The 25,882-nt window shown below is 43.1% G+C and overlaps 1 protein-coding gene across 5 annotated transcripts in view; it reads right to left on the reverse strand.

Annotated features, from left to right (window-relative positions):
- LOC132889330 (uncharacterized) overlaps positions 1 to 25,252 on the reverse strand; it is a 44,958-nt gene extending 19,706 nt beyond the window's left edge. For 3 of the 5 annotated variants that reach the window (XM_060925713.1, XM_060925711.1, XM_060925714.1), the window contains exons 1-2: positions 25,183 to 25,237; positions 11,522 to 12,949 (exon numbers count right to left, since the gene is read on the reverse strand). In XM_060925713.1, the coding sequence (XP_060781696.1) occupies positions 11,522 to 12,305 (784 nt within the window). In that variant the 5' untranslated portion in view covers positions 12,306 to 12,949; positions 25,183 to 25,237. Of the gene's footprint in view, positions 1 to 11,521; positions 12,950 to 13,234; positions 13,697 to 25,182 lie in introns of those variants that run through there. The other 2 variants (XM_060925712.1, XR_009655052.1) reach the window with 2 other exon arrangements.
- Between the last annotated feature and the right edge of the window lie 630 nt (positions 25,253 to 25,882).

Genomic DNA, 25,882 nt, shown 5'->3' on the forward strand with positions numbered 1-25,882 from the left:
TTGGTCTTCCACAGGACATCGTCTCAGACCGAGGGCCCCAGTTCTCCTCCCGAGTGTGGCACGGGTTCTGCAAGGTCATCGGAGCCACTGCCAGCCTCTCCTCTGGGTTTCACCCACAGTCCAATGGTCAGACGGAGAGGCTCAACCAGGACCTGGAAACCACCCTGCGAGGCCTGGCTATGGATAACCCGACATCGTGGAGCACCTGGCTGCCATGGGCGGAGTACGCCCACAACACCCTGCAGTCATCGGCCACCAAGCTGTCGCCATTCCAGTGCCAATTCGGGTTCCAGCCACCTCTGTTCCCGGACCAGGAGGAGGACGCGGGGGTGCCCTCGGTCAACCAATATGTGAGACGGTGTCGCAAGACCTGGAGCAAGGTCAGGAAGACCCTCATACAGACCTCCAGAACCAACCAGACTCAGGCCAACCGCCATAGAAGACCTGCACACGCTTTCCGCCCTGGGCAGCGTGTTTGGCTGTCCACTAAGGACCTTCCACTGCGGGTGGAGAACCGCAAGCTTGCTCCTCGCTACATTGGCCCCTTCAAGGTGGTGCGCAGGGTGAACCCTGTCTCCTACCGGCTCCAGTTGCCCCGGACTCTGAGGATCAACCCCACTTTCCATGTTTCCCTGTTACGGCCCGTACTGACGTCTACGTATGCCCCTGCCCCTAGGAACCCCCCACCCCCCCGCATCTTCCAGGGGCAGACTGTGTTCACTGTGAATCGCCTGCTTGACTCCCGCCGGGTCCGCGGCGGGTTGCAATATCTGGTGGACTGGGAGGGCTATGGTCCTGAGGAGCGCTGCTGGGTTCCTGCTCGGGATGTCCTTGATAAAGAACTATGTCGGGACTTCCATTCGGCCCATCCGGATCGCCCTGGGAACGTCAGGAGACGCTCCTAGAGGGGGGGGTCCTGTTAGGACTAGGACTGTTTTGGCCTCTAGAGGCCGCTGTTATTTCCTTTTCATGTCGTGTTTATTTTGGCCTCTAGAGGCCGCCACTGTTCCTGTGTCTTGTGTTTGTGTTAATTGCCTAATTATCTTCACCTGTGTCCTTAATTAGTTTGTCTATTTATACCCCTGAGTTCAGTCCTCTTGTCACGGAGTCTTTGTGCTGTTATGTTTATCTCCAGTTTCCTTTGTACTGTGTTTTTTTGATCTTCTTAGCTTTTGTATTTTTGCACTTTGCTTTTCTTTTGGATTACACTCTTTGGTTTTTTTTGTCTTTTGTTTTGCCCTGTATATAGTGTATATAGTTTAAATAAACCTTTTTGATTCTTTTTCTACTTCCGCCTCACGCCTCTGCATTTGAGTCATCCCCCTGGTGGCCTAGTGGGGGTTTGCTGGATCATCACACCAACGAACCAGGTTCGAATCCCAGCAAAACCCTAACAGATCTAATCTATAGCACTATACAGACTGTAGACAAATTGGCCGAAATAATCAAGAATGAGATCAAATATGTCAGAGTAGTAAGGGATTTAATGCAAGACCTGCTTAGAGAAGTAGGTGACTCAATCAGTTCCCTGAGTAGTGGCAAGGTCCCATCGTATCTCACACCCCTTAGCTTGGTGGAGAATATACTACAATCCACCACTACTACTAACGTGCATTCCTCGCAAATACACCTGGCATATAGTCTCGGCAGTGCTATCCCCATTTTTGTGAGTCCACAAGATTTCGAGATAGGTTTCATACTAAATCTACCCATCATTGAGAGAAACAACATATATAGACTCAAGTCTGTCCTCAACGTGGGTTTCTGGAAAAACAATGTCTGTATACACATACAGACATCACCCATGGTAGCATACCATGATGACAACCCCTCTGTCTACTTTATTCCCAACCTAGAGATGTGCACCTCCACTAAAGACATCCACTGGGTCTGCCCAAGCAACCCATTTCTTAGAGACACTACGGATCGCCTGTGCGGTCTGAGGGCGAAAGCGCCCGAACAAAAGTGTGTAGGTCAAATGTCCGCAAAGGACGAGGATATGGAAACTAGAGTAGAAAGAGCTGGTAGTCGGTGGGTTGTTAACACTCCAAAAACTGAAATCTTGATGTCATACAACCAGCACCACACAGCCACAAAAATGAAAATCCCAAACCAAACAGTGTTCCTTAGTGTACCACAGGGAGCCACCATTCACATAGGTGACATCACCCTACACCATCTTAGTACTGACTGGTATGATTCAGAGATTGAGATGATAGATGCCTTCGAAGGTTATGATCTTGAGATCAGTAACACCCTCCAACAGCAACTGCTGGTTGAAGGGACCAAAACGGTGAAATTTAGTTTAGGTCAGAATGGAATTTCGACCATAGTCTCCCAAAACCGGGTCAGAGAGTCACCTGACCTAGAATTTACCATACATCTGATTGTTTTGGGACTTATTCTCAGTGGCTGGGTCTTTTCTGCTGGTATCGCATGCATGCTACACAAACGAATAGCGACACTATACGCCAAGCTGGATAAAGGGGTCTGCGTCCCTGACAGTTTTGGCCATAGTAGCGCATGCTTTCTGGCCAAACCACCTGTTGCCGTTACCTTGCCAGAAGATTAGGTTAACACCCTAACCACTAACGCTTCTTTTCTCTACTCCACTTCCTCTCTTTTTTCTTGTTTTATTTTCTTTGAGTAGGAAATGAAGTATGTATGTAGTGTTCACTGAAATGAAATATATGTAGCGTTCACTGTTTAAATTTTGAGGTAACCCTAATCTAGTTAGATAGTGATTATATGCCCAAGTGCCTATGGTGATTGTAACAGGTATGCTCTAATGCCTCTACCTCCAACTGTCTCACTGGAACTCACAAGTTTACACAGTCTTCACAGGACACCATGAACTGTACAGAACAAGTCTACCTCAAGGACTATGGACACGGCGATGATACAGTACGATGCTCTCAGTGCTACGACTCCGTCATACCCCTGAGACCAAAAGGGGGAATGTAGGTATCATGCGCATCTTGTGTCTAAGAACTACAACTCCCAGCCCACTTCCGCGTTGACTACGTCACGCCTGGGCGGGATCACGTACATCACATTCTTCAGGTTTCACATAAGAGACTTGGAAACTCCATTTTTCTTTGTCTCTGGTGTCTGGACTCAGCGGAGAACAGACCATAGAGGGACGCTCACCATCGGACCGTCCGAAACCACGACTCTTTCCTGCAAGAGACACGTTTTAGAACGTTCTCCTCCTTCTGTCCACCCTTGATCACAGTGGACTCCGGAAACACGCGTGTGCTTTAACTCAAGTGAGTTATAAACTGTTTTTTTTTCAGTTATTTCTTTTAGTACGTACTAGACTACAACCAAATAGGCAGTTTTATTGGTGTTGGGAGCGGCTGGACCGTCCTAACCCTGTCTGATCAGAACTTTCTTCTCACGAGCTACGAAGATCTTCAAAGAAAACTTCAGAGCAACCGCTCTCTCTCTCTCTCTCACTGAAGCGCTTCCACACAACCTCTCCAACCTGCCATTTCGACAGAAGACGAGACTTTTTCAGTAAGAACCGGCATTGGGCAAAAGTTTAAGTCTTAGGAATTAGTTATTCACTTAATGTGAAGTTATATAAAGTTAAATGAAGTGTATACACTGAATTTTGGTTCTCTATCATTTGTTTGTTGATTTAAAATTGGTTAATCCATAAATTTGTGCATGTCTCTCTCTCTCTCTCTCTCTCTCTCTCTCTCTCTCATTCCTTACTAAAATCCTCAATTTCATTCTTATACATTTTGACCTTATTAAGATTTCAGTGAGTTTGATAATGTTATGAGTGTGGAATTCCTTTGTTACTTAGAAAACACGTGCTCACTAAATAATGAGGATTCACCTCCCCCAAGATTGCAGATAACATTCCACAGCCACAAGAGCCAACCCTCTCAAGAGAGACCCAAGGTGTCTCTCTCTCTCTCTCTCCCTCTCTTTCACACACACACACACACACACACACACACACACACACACACACACACACATTCATATACACACACCTCACTGTATATATTCCAACTGATTATCCATTTTTGATCTTTGTATAATAAATTCATTTATTATAAAAGCTGTGTGTATTCATCTGCTGTTTCGATATTTTGAAGTTGCCCAATCGCAAAGAATTCAAAGGTGTAGACGATTTATGTAATATGGTAAGTGATCAATAATGATGTATCATAATTTAGCTGTTTGGTAATTTATCCAGGATCAATGGTATGATTCACTAAATGATTCATTGAACGGTTCACTAAATGATTCACTAAATGATTCACTTCAAACGATTCAAATGAGACTGATTCTATGGTATGATTCAATTCAAATGAGTCAAATTAAACGATTCAATAGGATTGATTCATTTTAATTATTAACCTTCAAATTTAATGAAACTGATTTAATGTAATTATTAAAGATTGATCACTTATCCAATCCTAAATACACAAAATCATTAATTGCGCCTACATAGCCTAAGGCTAGGCTGACACTTGCACGATTCCGTGGCACGCATTGGCACGACTCGAGTCGTGCCAGTGCGCAAACTAGTCGTAAACTGGCGTGAAGTGTGCGTAAACCCGTCGTGACTGCGTGCCATGTCAGGACGAGAATTTTGAAATGTTCAAAATTTTGGTCACGACAAAATTTCGCGACCGGGTCGTGAACTATGCGCAAACTGTTCGTGATCTCGTCGTGAACTCGTCGGGACGATGCGGGAGGATGCGTGCCAGTGCGTGGAAGTGCGCGCCATGCCACGACTGTCACGAACTGCCATGAATAGTTCACGAACAGCTCACGTCGAGTTCACGGGTAGTTCACGACATGTTCATGAATTGGTGCGCGTCGCAGCGTGGCCGTGCCTTCCCACTGACACGGTCACGCATTGACGGCACAAGCCGTTCACGACTAGTTTACGCACTTCACGAACAGTTTGCGCATGGCACGAGCAGTTCACGACGAGTTCACGAGCAGTTCATGACTACTGCGCGACAGTGGCGCTCGTGTCGGTGCGGGGGTATATATAGGGCTTCCCGGACACTTCTCGCCATTCGCAATTTTTTTTCTTGCTTTTTTCTTTAATGTCTTTTATTTTCTATTCCTTCATGACTTTTTTTGGGGGGGGGAGTTTCGTTTCTTTTATTTCAAAAATGGAACAACTGTGGATGCAGCTCAAGAAGCTACTACCATTCTTTCTTGCCAAGGGACAGCACCAGCAGGGAACATGTAGTAATGTGACAGGTAGTCTCGCTGATCCTTTGCATCCTTCTGGGTATGATGGCCGGTTAGAGGCAGCAGCCCCTGCAGGTGTCGGTCAGTTCTCCATCCACCAGGGATCAGATCATGTGTGTCCGGATCTTCGCGGTCCACTTCTGAAATTGCGTGTGGGTATCTGATGAGGATGAGGTTGTGCATGACACAGGCATGCCCAAGTCGGCACAACACTGTCCGAATTGCGCAAACTCGTTGTGCCAATGCGGGAAGTGCATAAACTGCGCAAACTATGCGTGAACTCGTCGTGCCAGTTCGTGAATGTGGACGGGCACGCATTCGTGAACTCGTCGTGAACTATGCATGAACTAGTCGTGAACAGTGCGGGAGCCTCCCAGTTCGTGCCCCAAAATGGCACGACTTGCCACGACAAAATCGTGGCCAAAAGTCGTGCAAGTGTCAGCCTAGGGTAACACCGAGCAATACTGAGAAGGAAGGGAAAACTGAGCCGAGGCGCCATTTTGAATGAGGATTCAAAATGGCGCCTCGGCTCAGTTTCATTTACGGCTGTAATGCAAATTGCTTTCCCCTCGGTATACAAGTGCACTTCCATGGCAGGAAAAACACTACATTTTGCCACCTATGTAGTCCCCTATTTATACAAAACTGAGTCATTCAGGATTCAGCCATGTTTTTGCTCGGTGTTAGGCTAGGCTAGGCCATCTGCTTTTAATGGAAGTAGCCTAGCCTATGACATTAAACCATACTTTTACGTTATTTCTTGATAAGGTGTTTTCACGTTATTACATGAAAATATCATGAAATAACGTGATAATTTCGTATCATGAAATTACATGATAATATGTTATTACATGATAAATATATTGTAAAAACGTGATAAGATACTGTTATAACAAAGTTTTCACGTAATTACTTGATACTAAGCCAATTTTTTTTGAGTGTGGCAGCAATACGCTTCCATATGACTGAACACTCTAAAGCATCAGACAGACTAATAACGTAGCCTAACACTAACTGATTTGACAAAATGTGTTTAAAACAATTTTAACTTACCTCCAAGTTGTTTAGGCCTGATGTGTTTTGAAGCCGGTGTTTTTGGAAGACTTAAACTTCCGAGTTCACTTCAGTAAATCCACAAAAAATAACTTCAGTGATTTAATGGTGATGATATATTTGTATAATGGGAGATCTAAACTGTTTTTTGCTTTTTAATGCTTCTCTGATGCCTTGCTCTGACGCAAACTTGTTGTCCAGACTTGCTGTCCTTTAGAACTACGTACACGTGCGCGCTTGGGATGACACGTGATGACCCGTATTATTTTACCGCCAATAGACGACTTGCATGTGAAGTCACAGCCGATCCAGATTGTAAACAGATGCCATCTTGTCGGTCAAATGCCATATTTCCGCCTTCTACTTCTACTTCTACCTTTTCTTCTGGAAAACCCTACTATATACAATTCTACTACAATGTCAACTCCACTGAAAATCAATAAAACATAAGACGAGTGGAATCCTGTGTCTGAGTCCTTCCCTTTCAAGTGTGGGAAACCCATGATGCTCACATACACTTGACAGTAGGCTGCCACGGGACCCTGACAGGCGTGCAAAATGGGTTGCTGCTATCAGGTATACCTTATATACAGTAAATACCTGTGCACGTTTTTTATGTTTTTTGTGTGTATTTTTGCGTGTTGTTCGTCTGTACCGGACTTCAATATCCACTACAACCGTATGGACTTACTGGACATTGGTTTCCAGCAGAAAATGACGGTTTGTAGCGATTTCCATCGCATGCACAACATTCCTGACGAGATAGCGAGACCAGCGGGGTCTCCGTGGATTGTTATCAGGTCTGGCAGGCGAAGGAGGCGGCGTCGGGAGAGGAAGCAAAAGCGAGGCTGCAAAGCCGGCCTGTTGACTAAGCTCAGAAAACAGCCACTCAAACCTCCACTGCCAAGCCTCTACCTCTCCAACGCCAGATCCATGGTAAACAAGACGGACGATTTGGAATTACAGCTGGAATTACCTTATTCTATTCTATAATCGGCTGGTCAGTGCTATACTAAATACTACTGATATATCTAGTATCAGTACTAGTACTCAATACTTAAGTGACTTACCCGTCTGATGAGGATTGTTATTTTCTTGTTTACAAGATGCCACATCTGAGGGGGGCTGACAAATCCTGAATTTCTGTAAAGATAACTGTCCAGAGATTTATAAGCACGCAGTGCTTCACCACTGAACAGCGAGGGAAAGTTAATGAGGTAATTATACACATCTGGGTATTCCACCTCTGGCAGTTCAATATCCACTGACACGGTCGTGAAAACTACGTCCGTAATCGATAAGGGTCACTAATCTGTAGGTCGTTTATTTTAGACATATATCTAGTTATCTGTTCATTAGAAAAATGAGCCGTGTAGTCCGTCGGTTATATTCAGCTGTGTTGTTGACTGACAAGATGGTGGCTGTTTACATTCCAGCCGGGATTCGGTCACATGACTGCAAGAGGTCTATTTGATGGAAAATACCCAGGGGGAAAATACCAAACCAAGCAAGCCTGTGGATCTTAGGGGTGGACTATTTAATAGTTGGAGGGGGGTAACATATTAGGAAACAAAATCCACCAGGCAGCAGAGAAGTGGAAAAGAATCGGCTTAGCAGTGCCCCCCCCAAAATAAATAAATAAATAATAGTAATAATAATATTAATAATAGGCCTAACATTAATAAAATAAAATTAGCCTAATAATTTTTTTTTTTAATCATTGCTCAGCAAGAGGGAAAAGAATAGATCTACAGACTTATAGACTTGGCCTAATTCAGGAGCAGCAAGTAAAAAAAAAATTTTTAAAACCCCAAGGGGTCCAATAAGCCTACAAAGAATTCAAAACATTTTTTCACTCGCTAGGCTTGCGCAATATAGGCCTAGGCCCTACACATGCATTCACGCTGGATTTGGGTATGAAAAAAAAAATCCATATGACAAAAATTCTTCCATGCCCCCCTAACTATGGACCCCCTGGTCCACCCTTTAGGCCTAATTGCTTTGCCTGCAAAATTAATGGAAAATACCACAAAATCCATGCTAACGTTAGACCTGCTGACAAACAGGACGCTGAATAAATTAACTTTATTAAAATTTCCACTGACATAAACTCTTGGGAAAGATACATACATACATATATATATATATATATATATATATATATATATATATATATATATATATATATATATATATATATATATGGGGGCCTCTAACACAGGGAGAAATGCAAGTTGTACCCACAAACTATGTCTTCATAGATTGATGTTTGTACCAGATGCCCCTGGCAGAAGTGATAGCCTACATGGGTTGTATAGGGCTTAGGCCTATATGTCTACAACTAATCTATATACAATGGCCCTAGATAGATCTATCTAGGCCTACCTCTATTGACTGATCAAGGTCTGTAAATAGTCTTAGGCCTATGCCTATGTTTATTATAAATCTTGTAACATGAAAAGTTGACTTGAACTTGTTGAAAAGGAGCCAATATAGATGTAGGCCTCTATAAACACAATTCAGAATAGGTTACAGCTTTATTAATTTGAATACCGGTTTCTGTAAATAGCCGTAAGGGTCTATGGGGACCCGTGCGGGGGGGCACCAGCCCTGTGCTGTGCCTTAGGCCCTATATATAGGCCATATCTGTGTAGGCCTATGTAGGCTGAAAATTATAAGGTGGGTGGGTGGTGGATGGGGCGAGGTTAAACCCTAATGTATCGAGGGCCAGTGTACCCAGGGCGGGAACATTAAATCTACTAATAATAGGAAACACAGGCCTACAAAAGTTGATCCTCACTGGAGGAATATTCATGAAATGGCAAATAATTAAAATTTCTCGTTACTTGGGCGTATCTGAAAGTCACTGGGATTCAAACCAAGCTTAGCTAGAAACTTTTGACACCTTCAATGTGATTATCAATGACAAATCACCCAGCCTCATTATATAATCTGTCAGTATTCAAGTTTTACATAATTAAATTTTCGAATTTTACTTTATGAGCTTCTAAATGTGTTTTAAGCATTTTTTGTATAGCTGACATATATAGGGCCTACTTTGAAGCAGACGACATTATACAGTATATATCTCATCTCATCTCATTATCTCTAGCCGCTTTATCCTTCTACAGGGTCGCAGGCAAGCTGGAGCCTATCCCAGCTGACTACGGGCGAAAGGCGGGGTACACCCTGGACAAGTCGCCAGGTCATCACAGGGCTGACACATAGACACAGACAACCATTCACACTCACATTCACACCTACGGTCAATTTAGAGTCACCAGTTAACCTAACCTGCATGTCTTTGGACTGTGGGGGAAACCGGAGCACCCGGAGGAAACCCACGCGGACACGGGGAGAACATGCAAACTCCGCACAGAAAGGCCCTCGCCGGCCCCGGGGCTCGAACCCAGGACCTTCTTGCTGTGAGGCGACAGCGCTAACCACTACACCACCGTGCCGCCCTACAGTATATATATATATATATATATATATATATACACACACACCACACACACACGTATAGGGCCTATATTATAGTAGGCCCATATACTGAACACAATGTTTTATACTTATTAGGCCTATATCAGGCACATAGCCAGGATTTGCTATTGGTGGGTGGGCGAGGGCACCCTCTTGGCTATGTGCCTGGACCATATGCCTATATACAGGGTGACCCCCAAAAAAATAGAGTCACCTTAATTTGGGTCACCCTGTACATATACACACACCTCTGCCACTACATTAGAAGGCGGCTGGGTTTGGTCAGAAATTAATAATTTTCTGAATTCTATGGTTTGATCCACATATGAGAGAATATAGGTCTAAATGCAGTAGCAAATATACAGGTATATAGGCAGGCTGCTAAGCCTATATATTATCTCTACAGTACAGCAGGTAATATTAGGGGATTTATAGCGATAGGCTTAATAATATTAGGGGGTTTATAGCCTCAGGCTACAGGTAGGCTATATGTGATATAGGCCTAGTTGAGGAATGTTTTAGCTGGGTTTTACAGGCCTAAATATTAACAGGATTAACGGCCGGGATTAACAGTGCACGGACATAATTATATAACTTAATTGTGTATCGGGTACAGGCAGCACCCTGTACAGATATAGCAAAATTGACAAATATAGTGTTTACTATAGACATACTGCACCTGTAGTGTTCAAGACAAGTGGTAGCAAAGGGGCAAATACAGTCTACAAATGCAAAATACAAAAGGGCAAGTAGGCCTAATTGTATCACTTCATCAGCCTATTAAGATTCCATGCCCATTCCGATTTGTTGATTTTAGATATGACCATATAGGCTAGTTATGGTGATTTGTTAATAAGAAATACTCATTTCCATTTATCAAATTTATAGAAGCATCAGGAACCCTCTGAATCTATACATGTAAACATACACTTTCAAAACCTTTAAATTATATAGCCTAAAATGAGCATTTATTTTAAAACGTCTAAATTCAGTAGTAAAATGGGCATGCATGATACAGTGAAAATCTCTATATAAATGTTTGCTAAGAGTTTGCATGATTGTGTTTCAAACCAAACCTCATGAAAGCATTAAATAAATGTTTGTTCATTTGGGTTTGCAAACCAAGCCTAACAGATACGTTTGCAAACAGTTTGTATTTTTGTGTTTGCAAACCAAACCAAATGAAAATGTTTGCTGAACATTTGTATTTTAGGGGTTTGCTAACCAAACCGTAATGCAACTGTTTGCTAAGTTTGTATATTTGGGTTTGCAAACCAAACCTAATACAAACATTTGTTTACTGTTTATATTTTTAGGGTTGCAAACCAAACCTAACAGAAACGTTTACTAAACGTTTGTATATTTCAGGTTTGCAAACCAAACCTAATACAAACGTTTGTTTACTGTTTATATATTTTAGAGTTGCAAACCAAACCTAACAGAAACGTTTACTAAACGTTTGTATATTTCAGGTTTGCAAACCAAACCTAAAACAAATGTTTAATAAATGTTTGTGTACAATGGTTTGCAAACCAAACCTAAGAGAAACGTTTGCTAAATGTTTATTTGCTTGGGTTTGCAAACCAAACCTAATTCTAACGTTTAGTAAATGTTTGTTTAGGGTTTGCAAACAAACATATAGTAGTTTTTATAGTTACTTAAAATGGTCTGCAATAGTTGCTTAATAGTGTGTAGATTGGTGAACATGTAAGTCACAGTAATAATGATCATACCATAATAGTTAACATATAATCACCTGACTGAAGTAGCAATTTCTGCAGCAGCACACTTTTCTCTGCAACACCATCTATGATGTCCTCGCTGTCCAGCATCTTAAGAACATCTTGCTGAGTGGCCATGAGCATTAATGCCTCCAGGTGCTGCTGAGAGAGAGTGCTCCTGAGCCTGTCCTTGATGAATTTTAGTGTTGAAAAGCTGCGCTCGCATGCTACCTGTGTGACTGACAGAGTAAGCAGGAACTTGTATGCAAGGCCGATTATGTGGTATGCATCTGTCAGGAGGTTGTACTTCCTCAGCATATGGTAGCAACACAATGGGCAGTCCTTGCAAGATGGGCACTTTGTGTTCACCATCTCCTTTTCAGCAACCTCTGACCCAACCTCTTTTGCTGTCATGGTTGTGTATTCCTCAAATATTGAGGCCTTCAACTTATCCCACTGTCCTGCCAGACTGAGGAGCTCACTCTGTAAATTGGTGACCATTGCCCTGTCATCAAATGGTAGTAAACATTTGCTCAGATCTTTGAGTGCTGTCTCTGGGAAGCCACTTGAATATGATTTTACCTGGCTGAAGTTTTTTGGGTCCAGAAGAGCCAAATCAGCATACAAGGTGCCATTTTTGAGGAATCGCTGGTGCATGCTCTCAATGACTGTATCCATGATGCGATTGTGGACATTGATTCTGTACAATGCCTCTGTGTCAGACAGTCTCATCTTGGGACATCTCTCCAGGCATGGATTTCTTTCTTTGACCCCTTTTTGGTGGCAGAGCAGCTTCAACCTCCAGCTCTGTTTCTTCATTCTCTTCAAGTAGCTCACTGTTCCTTGAGGCAAACATCATATTTTGAAGCAACACAATAATTTCCAAGAAGTTGCCATGATCCACTGTATCATCATCATCAAGCATGTATGCTGTCTCCAACTGTGACCCTCTGTAGCTCAAACCTCTTTTTCCAATGAGCTTCACCACATCTATGATGCGCTCCAACACTTGCCGCCTCTTGCGCACCTGCACTTTACAAAGAGACATCTGATGTCCCATGAGAAGGTTCTCAACATTGCGTTTTGAGGACCTAAGGAAATGCTTCTGCACAACCTCTGTGTAGATTGCTCCTCTCATGTTCTTCCACTCTCTGATGTATGTGTTTCTGGTCTGTCATGCCAGTGATGAATAAACTGCTATCTGTAGCCTTAGCAAATGTCATACAAAGGAAGCAGAAGAGTGCTTGTCTGTCTTCACTGTATGAAAGCCATTTCCTATTTGTGCCATCTTTGCAAGAAAAAGCTCTCTGCACTATAGCCTTCTCTGCCTTCTGCTGGGGATGATGACTCAAGAAATAATCTAAATCCTCTGGTTTTGGCCTTGTAAAAAAATCAACTTTTGAAGAGAGAGCATTGACTTCCTGGGCTTGGCTTCCTCTAGCAGTAGCTGGATCATCTTCAGTCTAAATAAGAGATTCGTACTGTTAGTATTGTTTTAGTAAACCACTAAACCAAACTATCAGTAAAATATATATATATATATATATATATATATATATTTTTTTTTTTTTTTTTTGATAATAGGGCTAAGATGGTTAAAAAAAATGTTGTTGTTAGTATACTAGGCCTAGCAGTACTAGTGTAGTCCATACACAATAATGACGTTTTTACAGCCAAACTAGCCTAAATGCGTTGTGCTAAAAGTTAGCAAGCAAGCTAAATAATGTTATTACATTACAGCCGCCCACCTGAGTAGCATCCCCCTCCGGGGCACGTTGTCCTCCAGACGGCGACGGCGCGAGAGATGGTGCAGATGATGCAGCAGCAGAAAATATATTTGTCAGTTTCTGACACTTGGCCGCATCTGCTTGTAGTGCGTGCCTTTTCTTTTCTCTTAATTTTTGTACTCCTCCCTTGCATTTCTTCTCCATTTTTGCACGGATGATTAATTGATTGACACAGTGCTTTAAGTGGGAAAAAATAAGTGCTGGTACTCACATTATTCGACTGTTGCCAGGTAAATTACGCGGTGGGTGACAGTAACAGCAGACCAAGTAATATTTAAATAATTTTTACATTTTACAAATATTTTTACAAAATAAGTTTGTTTTTTATTGAGCTTTCACATTTCCAGATAATTTATGTTTATCTTGTTCATTTGGATATTGGCCCAAGGGAGGTCATGGGGGGGGGGGGGGAACCTCAGGCTGATGCACAACCATCATATTCACCCGGTCCGTCAGTAGTCCGCGCTCTCTTTTGGCCCTTTTGAATCCACGCCAACATTCGCGATGTATGGTAGGTTAATTCGCTAAATTAAACTAAATTACCTCAGACCAACCGCAGAACCAGAGACTACCACAATGACCGCCCAGTAACTCAAACTCGCGCTAATGTTCAGCAGCACTCACCGTTCGCGAGACCTAGCGACACTTCAATATCCCTCCTCCTCTCGTCTCCTCCGTCCTCTGTCCTCCTCCGCTGTCAAACACACAGACTGTATACGGTCTATGGCAGCCCTATGGTCAAACACGGTGCCGGAGGGCAGAGGACATGATTGGAGGAGAGATATTGATATGCGTGAGCATACAGGAAGAGTATGATCACAAACCGCAAGGAGAGAAATAGAACTTTCTAGACAGAGTACGATGAGCTCATGAGAAGTGCCGGTACGCCGTAAAAAGTCCTGGTACGCTAGGGGCTAAAACTGATAAGTGCCGGTACTCCGTACCGGTGCGTACCGGCCCACTTAAAGCACTGGATTGACAGATGAAGAGGAAAAGGGGGCCGGCCCGAAACCCTCGGCTCAGCTGTGATTGGCCAACAGCCCCACGACTGACGCCCATGTAAGCCAATGATGATTATCCAGACACTAGAGAAACTGTTAACATTGCTTATCATAAATGGCCCTTTTCCACTACCCTTTTTCAGCTCACTTCAGCTCGCTTCAGCTCACTTCAGCCCGACACGGCTCGCGTTTCGACTATCTAAGAACAGCACTACTCAGCTCACTTCAGCCCTGCTTAGCCCCCAAAACTCGCACGGTTTTGGAGTGGGGCTGAAGCGAGCCAAACCGAGCTGAGTGAGGCTAGGGGCGTGAGCAGACACTCCCCTGTGCACTGATTGGTGAGGAGGAGTGTCCTCACATGCCCACACACGCCCCGCGAGCACGCTGGGATCTGTAAACACCGTAAACCCGGAAGAAGAAGAATTACGAATTACGAGAATTATGAAGCCTTATGCGCCTCGCCTCATCTATACGCTCTTGCCAGTATCTGTTGGCGTTGTCGGTGACAACAAGCCACAGCACCAAGACCAACAACACTAACGACAACATGTCCTCCATGTTTATTGTTTACTCTCCGGGTCGTGAGACTACCGCTTAAAAGATCACTGTTGTCACTGTTTGCGCCGCCTAACGACATCACCTGACGTCCACCCACTTTCGCTAACTCCACCCAATGTGTCCACCCACTTCCAGCCAGCACGGTTCAGCGCGATTGTAGTTGAAATGCAACTCCAACAGCCCCGCTCAGCTCGACTCAGCACGGCACGGCTCAGCCCAACTCAGCCGCGTTGGTAGTGGAAAAGCGGCAATAGAGTGCTTCGAGATCAGCGCGAACCCGGCGGCGGCCATATTGGAAGTCAAACGTCGCTGTGTCAGTGCATTGTTGTTGCTCAGCGAAGCAAAATGCCGAATACGTGTGTCATTGTTGGCTGTAGTAGCCGGGGGAAAAGGGTGGCAAAAGCTTCCACAGTCTCCCTAAAGTCGTGACTAACCCGGGAATTGCAGCACAGGAGAAAAGCGAGCGGAGGAGACGACAGTGGCTGGCTACCATTAACCGATCAAATTTAGGACAACTTGACTGTATCCGGACTTGTTCTGATCACTTTGTGACAGGTAGGTTAAATTGTCTTGAATTTCATAGTTACTAAAATAAATGTGATACAAACTATTATCTTTTCTATGTACTTTCAGCAATGATTAATGGATATATTTGTCACATTAGGTAGCTTATGTCTACTGCACTGCATTGTTGCATCAAATGGCATTTAAGATCTAGGCCTAGTAATGTTTATGTACACATGCTGTTAGTACAAGTTACATACTATGTCTAGATTTTATTCACTGACTAAAATAATTGATAATTATGCGGCAACAAGCTGGGGTCAGCTTTCCATTCCTTCTCACTAACAGTGTATGGATCTACATTCCCAATGAAACGTACCTTCTCAGCATAACGCTCCCGTGCCTGCTTATCCAAACTTTCACAGTAGTGCTCCATCACTTCAGATGTCTAAATTCTTAAAAAATCAAAGCTTCTAAGCCCTCTAACGCGGAAACGAATCGGTGAATGTTTACTCTATGATGTGTACTCTATGCGCGCTCTGGAGCGAGTGACTTCCAAGATGGCCGCGCAGACCACAGTGTTACTATTTTTAGCATCATCTCGGAGCACTCTATTAAAGGCCAGCGCAAATGTATTTTTTTTCTCCGCCGGCCCACGCTGAACCACCGGCCCACCGGGAAAACTCCCGCTACTCCCGATGGCCAGTCTGCCCCTGCTCACAATATGGACCCTTTTCACGTGACGTCACGACAAACGTGGCCGCCATTTTGGACGTGTACTACCAGTAGTTTACCACAGCCAACATTGAGGAACGGCAGCAAAGAAAGTGTTTACTTTCAGCAAGACTTCCATCATGCCACTATATTGTTGTGCACCTGGATGTAGTGACCATCAACAAACAAGGCAAGGGTTATCATTTTATCGGATCCCGACGGAGAAGATGGATAGCGGCCATTAACAGATTGGCAGCCCTCGGCATACCAACGCTTGTGTAGTGACCACTTTGTTGGAGGTAAGACGAATAAAATTAGCCAGAAAAGGCATTACATTGCTGTTAACATTCTGTGGCGGCGAGTGTGTAACCAAATAGGCTAAAATAACCCACTGTAACCTCTTTGTTCTTCTGTAGTAGCTATTGTTGACTAGCTAATGTCAACAAGTAGCTGGTATGTTACTGTAGCAATGTTTACGTTCAGTCATTTGGATGACTGTTAAAACCTTTCAGTCTCAAGTTTTTCCTTTACTGTATTTACCAGTTTACTGTAATTATGATCCGGCAGCTATTTACACCGGATCCAGTGTAAATAGCTGCCGGAGCCAACGTCCGAGGTTCCGGAGCGCGCGCCGGCTTGCTCTCCCTCAAATTAAGCAGCGCGCGCCGGCTTGCTCTCCCTCAAATTAAGCAGCGCGCGCCGGCTTGCTCCCGGAGTGCTCCGGCCGAGGTTCCCCTCAAATTAAGCAGCGCGCGCCGGCTTGCTCCGGAGCAAGCCAGAGCGCGCTCCGTAACCTCGGCCGGAGCACTCCTGGAGCAAGCCGGAGCATGCTCCGGAACCTCGGCCGGAGCACTCCTGGAGCAAGCCGGAGCGCGCTCCGGAACCTCGGACGTTGGCGTGTATGTGTATGGCGATGGGTTTTTAATGACATAGGTATACAGATCATGTGGGCCGAAGTCAGGTAAAGACGAGGGCTTCGTGTACTTCCGTACGTCAGTGAACAATCCTGGTGGAAGCAGGTAAACGTCGTTCTCTAAGCCCGCTAACCTCAATTTTTGCAAATACCTCTCCCTCTGCTCGCTCTGTAAATGCCCTACGTCGCTGGATAGTGAAGGTGTTTTATGCATCTCGCTCCTTTTTCTTTTATGTTTTTCGTTTGTCGCCTTCCTCGCATTCAAACTGATTCGAGCCGAAGTCCACTACATGTCCAAAATGGCGGTCGCGTTTACGAAGGTCACGTGACTGAAAAGGGTCCATAGTTATGAATGACTGCAGGCATCAGGTAGATAGCAACTGCGGCAGGCTTTAGGACCCAGAGTCACAGCTGTGTAGAGGCAACGCGAGGCTGACTCACTGAATTTGTCTGAGAGGGAGCGAGAGAGGGAGAGACAGGTAGAGAGGGAGAAAGGAGGAGAGAGAGGAGGAGATCCGAGCATAGGTGATCTTCCCCTCATTAGTGACTGGACTATGGGAAAATGATGGGTTGAGAAAGCAATCATGGAACCAAACAAAGCTCTTCATTTTGTGCCGTCCGGTAAGAACCCCACATGCAGTCAAACACATGCGCGCGCGCACACACACACACACGTGCACGCGTGTTTCTGCACTGTCATGACAACGCATCCAAGGGGTCCCTAAACCCCAAGATTGTGTGTGCGAAAAAAAAAAGTGCTGCAGACAAGCATGTGTGTTTTTATAAGTGTGAACATGTGTTGCTTTAAGTTTTCTTCTGGCTGAATCCTGCAGGTCTGCGGAGTATTTGTTTCCCCAAGATCTGGTGCTGTTTTTTTGGGGTGCGTTACACTGGAATGCAGACAGGCTGGTCTTCTGGAATGTACCGTATGTCGTTAATCTTTAACGAACAAATAAGGAAAAAAAGACCAATATCAGGCAGTTTCACTGAACCGCATATACAAAACTATGCGCATACGTTCTCACTATTTCGCATGAATGTGCACACAAACAGTGGAGTGAGGTGTCGAAAGAGGAGTGATGCAGCTCACACGAAATACCTGTAGAGCAGGATGATGCTGTGGGACGCTAGAGCTTTTTTGGTGTGATGCTGCTGTTCACTATTATTCATCCTGCAACACACACACACACACAGACTAGCACACACTCCTGTTTTAGTAGACACGCATCCTACTTTCACCTTTTCTTCGCAACACAGTCTGTCTTCAAGATCATAAGAATGGGAACATGGTGTACACACACTCACTTTTTCTCAAAATATATACACAACTATCTCCGCGTGTGCACACAGACACGCACGCACTACTTTGCATATTTTGTCCTCAGGTTCAACAGTGAGGGAGAGCGTGGCTAATGTTTCCATCCATTTTATTCCGTGTTAATGATAAGCAGAGTAAACTTGGGATTGAAAAACAGTGCTGATTTGCTCGTATGGCGTGTTTTCAGATGAGGCAAATTACATGTTTTTTCCTTCTGCAAAATCGACTAATTCGTTTGATGGCCTGTCAGTACATTGGTTTTTGCTCGAAAATGACTTTTTTGCATGTATGATCCCTTTTCACTCCTTTCACCCCCCCCCACACACACACACGTTGCGCACACAGTAGGTTTGAAGGCCTAGCTATTAGAAATCAAATTTGATTTTGTCCTTGACTGTATGTGAGAGAACAGGCAGCCCGGTGCATGATGGAAGTGAGTTTTGGAGCAGCAGTATGGTGGAGGAGAATGGGATTAACAAGATTAATGTTTTAGCATGCGTGAAGGCTCATGTAATGAGGAATGTCCCCTGCCTTTATGACTGCCTTTCTCTAATGAGCAACGTGATGGCCTGTTCGTCTCTCATTACACACATTGGAAAGGTCTGTCTCTGGATTCTTTTATTTACCATTTTTCTCATTAAACTTATAAATCTCGTTTGTAGTCGCAGATGGTGCAGTGTAAATAGCTCTCGTCTTTCTGGGGAGCTTCATCTCTGTGTGTGTGTGTGTGTGTGTGTGTGTTAGTGAATTGGGAATCAACCAAGTAGGTAATTTTTGTAACACAATTTGTGACCCTATATTTGTCCAAAAATGTAATTGACGCATTACAGAGAGAATTAGTCAGGCACTCTTCAGTGGAAACAGTTTTTATGGTGTGCTATAAATTGCCAATGAAGACATGCCCTTATTGAAAAACTTCAGTGTCCGTGAGTAGAGGAACTGCCATGACAAACATTTGGATCACGCAAGGCTTCATTTCTCTGCATTTGTTAATTTCTTGTGCTTCACTGCAATGCTCTGATTGTATTTCCATGACTGTTTTATACAAAAGTGTTAATGTGCTCCCCCCCCCATGTTAAAGCACTCAAATAGAGAAGGAACAGTGTTGTTTGTAATAGCATCTTCGCTGTCATAATAGATAAAGCAGATAAACATGCCATTGTCTCTTTGTAATGCAACAAATATACTGTAGCATGCAGTAATCATCCCAAATGTGCTGCTTGTCAGGGTTTCTTTTTTTTTTTGGCCAACATTTTCTACCCCATCCCTGATACTGCATGTCATAAACTTCCTTCACACACGTACATGGAGATATACATGCAAAAATACACACTTAGGCGTATAACACACACACACTCACCCCCAGCAAAGTTGAGATTGCTTCAAGATGTCGGAGGATGCCAGTGTTGCAAACTTCCGACCTTTGATTGTGAAGCTGCGCATGTGCATGCGTGAGGAGAAACCTCACACTGAGTACACACACTGCATATATATATACACACACTGTGTATCTACATTTATATACTGGTACAAGCACGTGTGTATGTGTACATAGGATCATAATCAAACTCGCATCATGTAAACTGACACCAGCCCTTTATTAGCTTTAATTAGATCATATGTATTCATTTACAGTTCCCCTGTTTCCCTCCCTCGTGCCTGTTGTACAGTATTTGCAAATCTGCTTCAGAACGTATACCAATATTCTATCCGAGAGCTCATACTGTTCCAAAGGGTGTGTGTGTGTGTGTGTGTGTCTCCGTTTCTGTCGTTCTGTTTCGTGGCAATACCGTGAATGGGAAGGCGAATGGTGACCTGACTTTAATAGAGGAAGACGGGAATGTGCAAGGAATTAGCAGGAATCCCCCAGCAGAGTGCAGATGAAACCAGAGCAGCACGAGCCAAGAATGAGACAGAAAGATAGAGAGATTAAATGACAGAGTGTGAAGGGGAAGGGAGATGTGTATTCCCTTGAGACGCAGGATGGCAGTGTCTACACTGGTGCACTGAAGTGCTGTGTTCCTGTGTTTTCCTGGTGCTGTTTGATTAAAGACGGCTGTTGTGTTAAAACACGTTAGGACTGCAGTGACTGGATTGAGTCTTGCACTGTACTGTGTCTGTCCTGCTTGTGAGAATATTATACAGCTGAATGAAGCATTCTTGCTTTTGCTAAGAGAGAACTATGCGGTGTAATTATCAGATTATTTGTTTTCTAGTGGAAGAGCGTGGGGATCCACTTTGAAGCAATATCAGGATGATCCAGCCAATTTGCATATAATCTGTCATGTAAACAGCTGGGATTATTACACCCGTATTTCACCTTATTACAAAGTCTAGGCTGTGGCTGAGAAAAGCTTTACCATCCTCTGGAATGTCCGTTCAGTCCAATCCTACATAGCTATTACAGTTCAGGGAGAAACAGGGCCTGGTTTGAAGTAAGTGTGTGTGTGTTACTTTGTGAAACTTGTAAGTAGGCGATGTAAACCACATTTGCAACCTCCCGAGCAGGCTGCTTTACAAACTACCAAAGAATGTCGAGCAGTAATCGTCCAAGCAGCTATGGTGTAAGTTGCAGTTTTATATATTGCCTATCTGTTGTTGCAGTATAGGATCAACACCACATCATATTTACATATGTATTTTCTGTTCTTTGAAATAATGGCAAAATTGACACTTGAGGATTTGTTTTTGTTTGAAAAGGTCTGTTGAAGGGAACGTTCTAGAGATCTCGGTTCCCCATTAGAGTCTCCTGTTACTGCCATAACAACCTGCATGTGTGTTTTGAGTGCGTCATTACTGGTCCTCAGAAGGAATCCCCTTTCTCATGAAGAATTCACAGAGTCAGGGAGGATGGGTGTCAAAAAACCTCCAGGCAGATTTAGAAAAAAAAACCCCAATGCTAGTTCGTAATATATGCTCATTCCAATTTACCCGGCATTACCCATTGCCCAGGGTGAGTGAAACATGCATTCGGGTAAGTGGGATATGTCCCCGACATGCCCAACCGGGCAAGTTGGAATGAGCATGTATTACGAGCTAGCACCACTGTTCTGCCCTCTGATAAAAGTTGTGATTTGCCCTTTAATTTATTTCATTAAAAAAGAGGAGTTCATAATTTATGTAATGTTAAATAATATGATTTACAGCTAAAAGGTTTACATTATTTCATGATGTACTCTTACTTTGAAGGCTTGTAAGGGATACGCTATGCATTATGGGATAGAGACTAATTGTTGTAAATAAGTAGCTCCGATGAACGTGATGGAAGTTTTCCTTATGTCTTAAACTTCGTCATGGTTTTCCCCAAAGCGTTTTAGCGTATCGGGCCCGATACGCTTGCTCTGCCTGCCGATACGCTTAGTTGCTTTAGTTAAAATCTGATACGTTTAGATTTATACCGATACGTTAAATTTCCTACCCACAAGTAACTAGATACATAGGAGAGCAAATAACAGATACATTTACATATTGATTGATATTTGTGTTAAACAAGCGATCTTTTTTCCAATGTTTGTGTTGATTCTGTCAAAGTAATATGTCCGTGTGGTATGATGTAAACAAACTGTAATCTGTTGGCTACGTCAAGATCACGTGTTCAAACCGTCCAATAAAAATATCAAAAGAAAATGTCAAACATCCCGGAAGTTTCCGATTCATTATAAGCGATCTCATTGGCTGCCGATGTTGTCCCCCACCAGACGGACAAAGCCGACTGACTTTAATAAGCTAGGAGAAGACTCGCTGGACAAATTAATCCACATCAGCATGGATGACAGCGAGATGGACTATGAGAGGGTTGCCCAACATTGGGCCAAGCAAAAGCCAAGGAGAATTAATCTGCTTTAAAGGAGTAGAAAATTTAATTCATTAGTTTGGGTTTGCAGAAAGATTATGTACTTATAAACACTCTCACAAAGTGAAGTTTTCCAAATGTGTCAAATATAGCATAATTTCAAATAATAATCATCAGCATTTTTGGCAGTGTGATGTCACTGGGATCCATTTAACAAAAGAAGGCTCCGGATTATTCTTTTGTTAAAGGCTCACAGTGACATCACACTGCCAAATATGCTTATCATTATTATTCGAAATTATGCTACATTTGACACTTAACACAATCTCTTCATGAATGTTTTTATAAATACATAATCTTTCTGCAAACTTAAATGTATGAATGAATTAAGTTTTCTTTTCCTTTAAATATGTTTTAATCTTAATCTAGTCCATTTAATAAAGTGCCAAAATTTAAATTTTATAATATGCAGTTGCCTTACTTTTCTTTTCAGTGCATCTTTTAGTTATACATATATTATGGTAATTGCATCAGAAACATTCTAAATCATTACAGTTATAGTAATACAGCAACTTATTTTAAGGTGGCAGGTCTTAGGTTCAGATCCCTTTGTGATCAACAGGAGGTCATGATGATCGATTCTCTTCATTGGATTGCATAAGATGGAGCAAACCACTGTTCATATTTTCATGCACATTTTTGTTACAACACTACTTGATCATAGATAATTAAGTGCAAGGTATCCCCGTAGATTTTCAAATCTATCGTATACCTAAGTAATCTATAACAAAACAGTTTAACTTGCATGTTGAACTTTAAGGTGAAATTTCAAATGTGTATACATTAATACTATTTAGGTCAGAAATCATTGAAGCACTGTTAAAATCTATCCTATAATCATGTATCTATAAAACCTCTCAGAGACCCTGAAAATGCACCTGAGAGCATCTATTTTCAAAAAATTTTCCGGGGGGGGGCATGCCCCCGGACCCCCCTAGTTTTGCTTTGCGCCGTTGGCGCTCAATTGTCTGTGTTTTATCATGCCAGAATTTAGGTCTTTAATTTTTTTCTGGGGAAAACACTGCTTCGTCTAGACACCTTCGAAAGCAACGCCTTTTTACTCAGTCTTTCACCTGTCACACATGAAACTGTAAATAAAGGAGCAAGGCGCTCGCTTCCTGGCTCATGAAAACCTAGTTTGGCTGGCTGTTTATCTACTTTAACATACTGGACGTATATAACATGTAGTGGGAACAGTACAGTAAAAAGCTGTACCATCAGAGGGTGAAAGTGAAAATACAAGACACAGCTATGGACTCCAACCATGAAGCCAATGCAAGAGTCAATATAGCTTCATCAGAAGTTAGCCTCCGCTGTTCAGCCTCTGCAAAGTCTTCGGTCAAGGCTGCATCCAAAGCTAACTCTCAACGTTCATCTTCTACAAGATCTTCTGTGATTGAAGCAGCAGCCAGAGCTAGAGCCTCGGCGAAAGCTGTGTTTGCTAAGGCTGCCTATGTTAAGAAACAGCAAGAAATTAAGAAGGAATCAGCCAGATTAGACCTCGAAAAATCCATGCTACAAGCAGAAATCGAGGTCTTGGAGAGCGAGAAAGAAGCAGCAGCCGCTCGGGCTAGAGCTGAGATCCTAGAAGCAGTTGCAGCCATTGAAAATTATGATATTCACAGTGTGAGAAGTACAATTCCACCCCAAGCGGTCCAACAGAGAACGGAAGAGTATGTGCAAACACAGTTCAACACTCAAAGCTTAGCTCCACCGCACAACGGACTCTTCCACCATGGAGAAAATCCCACTTTGAAGACATCACCCATGGTTGCAGGAGAAACATCCACACACAACATCTTCACACCCTCAGTGGTGAAGCACGCACGTACGGCTCATCACACACCTTCTCCAAGCTCACCGGATAACCAGCAAAGACAATACAATCAGCATTCCCCTCATCATGTTACTGTCCCACCAATGATAGACATTGCCAAGTTCCTCGCACGCAGAGAGTTGGTGACTACAAGTCTCTCAAAATTTGATGATACACCAGAAAGCTTCAGAGCATGGCAATCATCATTTCTCAATGCCACACGGGACGTAAGGCTCACATACGGTGAACAGTTGGATCTCCTAGTCAAGTGGCTCGGCAAAGAGTCTTCCGAGCATATCAAGAGAATCTGTGCTGTTCATGCCATCAACCCTCAAGCAGCCCTCGAGCTATCCTGGGACAGACTTGAAGAATGCTACGCTACACCAGAAATTGTGGAAAATGCCCTATTCAAGAGACTTGATAATTTTCCCCGTTTATCTCCCAGAGACAACACAAAATTAAGAGAACTCCACGATCTTCTCTTGGAGCTCCTGACAGCAAAAAATGAGGGATATCTTCCAGGTCTTGCATACCGTATCTCGATACTCCCCGCGGGATAACGCCTATAGTCGAGAAGCTGCCTGTAAGTTTACAGGATAAGTGGCTTTTCACCGGCTCCCGTTATAAAGAAGAGCACAGAGTGATATTCCCTCCTTTTTCATTCTTCGTTGACTTTGTCTATGGCCAGGCTAAAGCAAGAAATGACCCAAGCTTCATCTTGTCAAACAGCAGCCAGTCTCACAACAAAGGTGAGAAAATCTCATTTAGACACATTGGAAACAAAACTGTATATGTGTATAAGACAGACTTTACTGTAACTGTAATGTCCTCTCTGAAGAGGGAAATGTAAATGAAGAGACAGGACACGGTTGAACCCTTTGCCAGCTTCATTACAAGTGAAAGAAACATAATTTATACATTTTGCATTCTCATGTATTCATTAATACACAACACTACACGGGAATAACCATACTGATAATGTACACACAGTACTCTCTCAGACTTTTAACACACGCGCACACAGTGCTTTCTCAGACCTGAGAACCTGCTCCGGGAGCCACAGGTGGCTAGTTAGCTTAGCTACTGCTACTCGACAATGCTACACCAGCAATACACAACAAAATATACAAAATAACACTTTCCCTGACGCTCTGCTTTATGTCCGGGCACTCACGAATTATAAACAAAATATACCTACAACCACATTACACAATTACCGTGTTTTTTCGTACCTGAAGAGCGAAATGTAAATGAAGAGACAGGACACGGTTGAACCCTTTGCCAGCTTCATTACAAGTGAAGCATCGAGCGGCATGGGCTCCCTCTTCAGGCCTGTAGGCAAACTAATCAATCACCGAAAACACATCCTCTTAACATCTCTATGCACTGTTATGAGTTTTGTTTTGTTTTTTACCATTGAACATGTATTTTTAAATGCATTTTAATCCATTTTTAACCCATGAACACATATATTTTTAATACCTTAAATGAATTGAGTTTTTAACCCTTTTTAATATAATTTTACCAACGTATTTATTAGTATTTATTCTATTTATCCTGTGTCTTTAACCACACATGAAATCATACTATCACATAACCACTGATACAAGTCCCAAAGACACAGATCTTGTTTGATACTGCCCTATTCATAAGAAAACCCACCCTCTGGCTAAATGTAGAGCCTTTAGAATGAAAACATTGTTGGAACGAAGAAACCTCTTAAAAGAACACAAACGCTGTTTCAAGTGCTGCTCTCCGAACCATCTGGCTAAGGATTGTCAAGCCACATTGAAATGTAGTGAATGCAAAAGTGAAAGACACTGCTCTACAATGCACATTGCCACCTCTCAACCACGTTCTCCATCACTTACACCTGATTCAGATACAGAGTCGCAAGATGGCAATCCAGTTGAGGTGACATCACGGTGCACT

Source organism: Neoarius graeffei, chromosome 7, assembly GCF_027579695.1.
Source record: "Neoarius graeffei isolate fNeoGra1 chromosome 7, fNeoGra1.pri, whole genome shotgun sequence".
Taxonomy (NCBI): domain Eukaryota; kingdom Metazoa; phylum Chordata; class Actinopteri; order Siluriformes; family Ariidae; genus Neoarius; species Neoarius graeffei.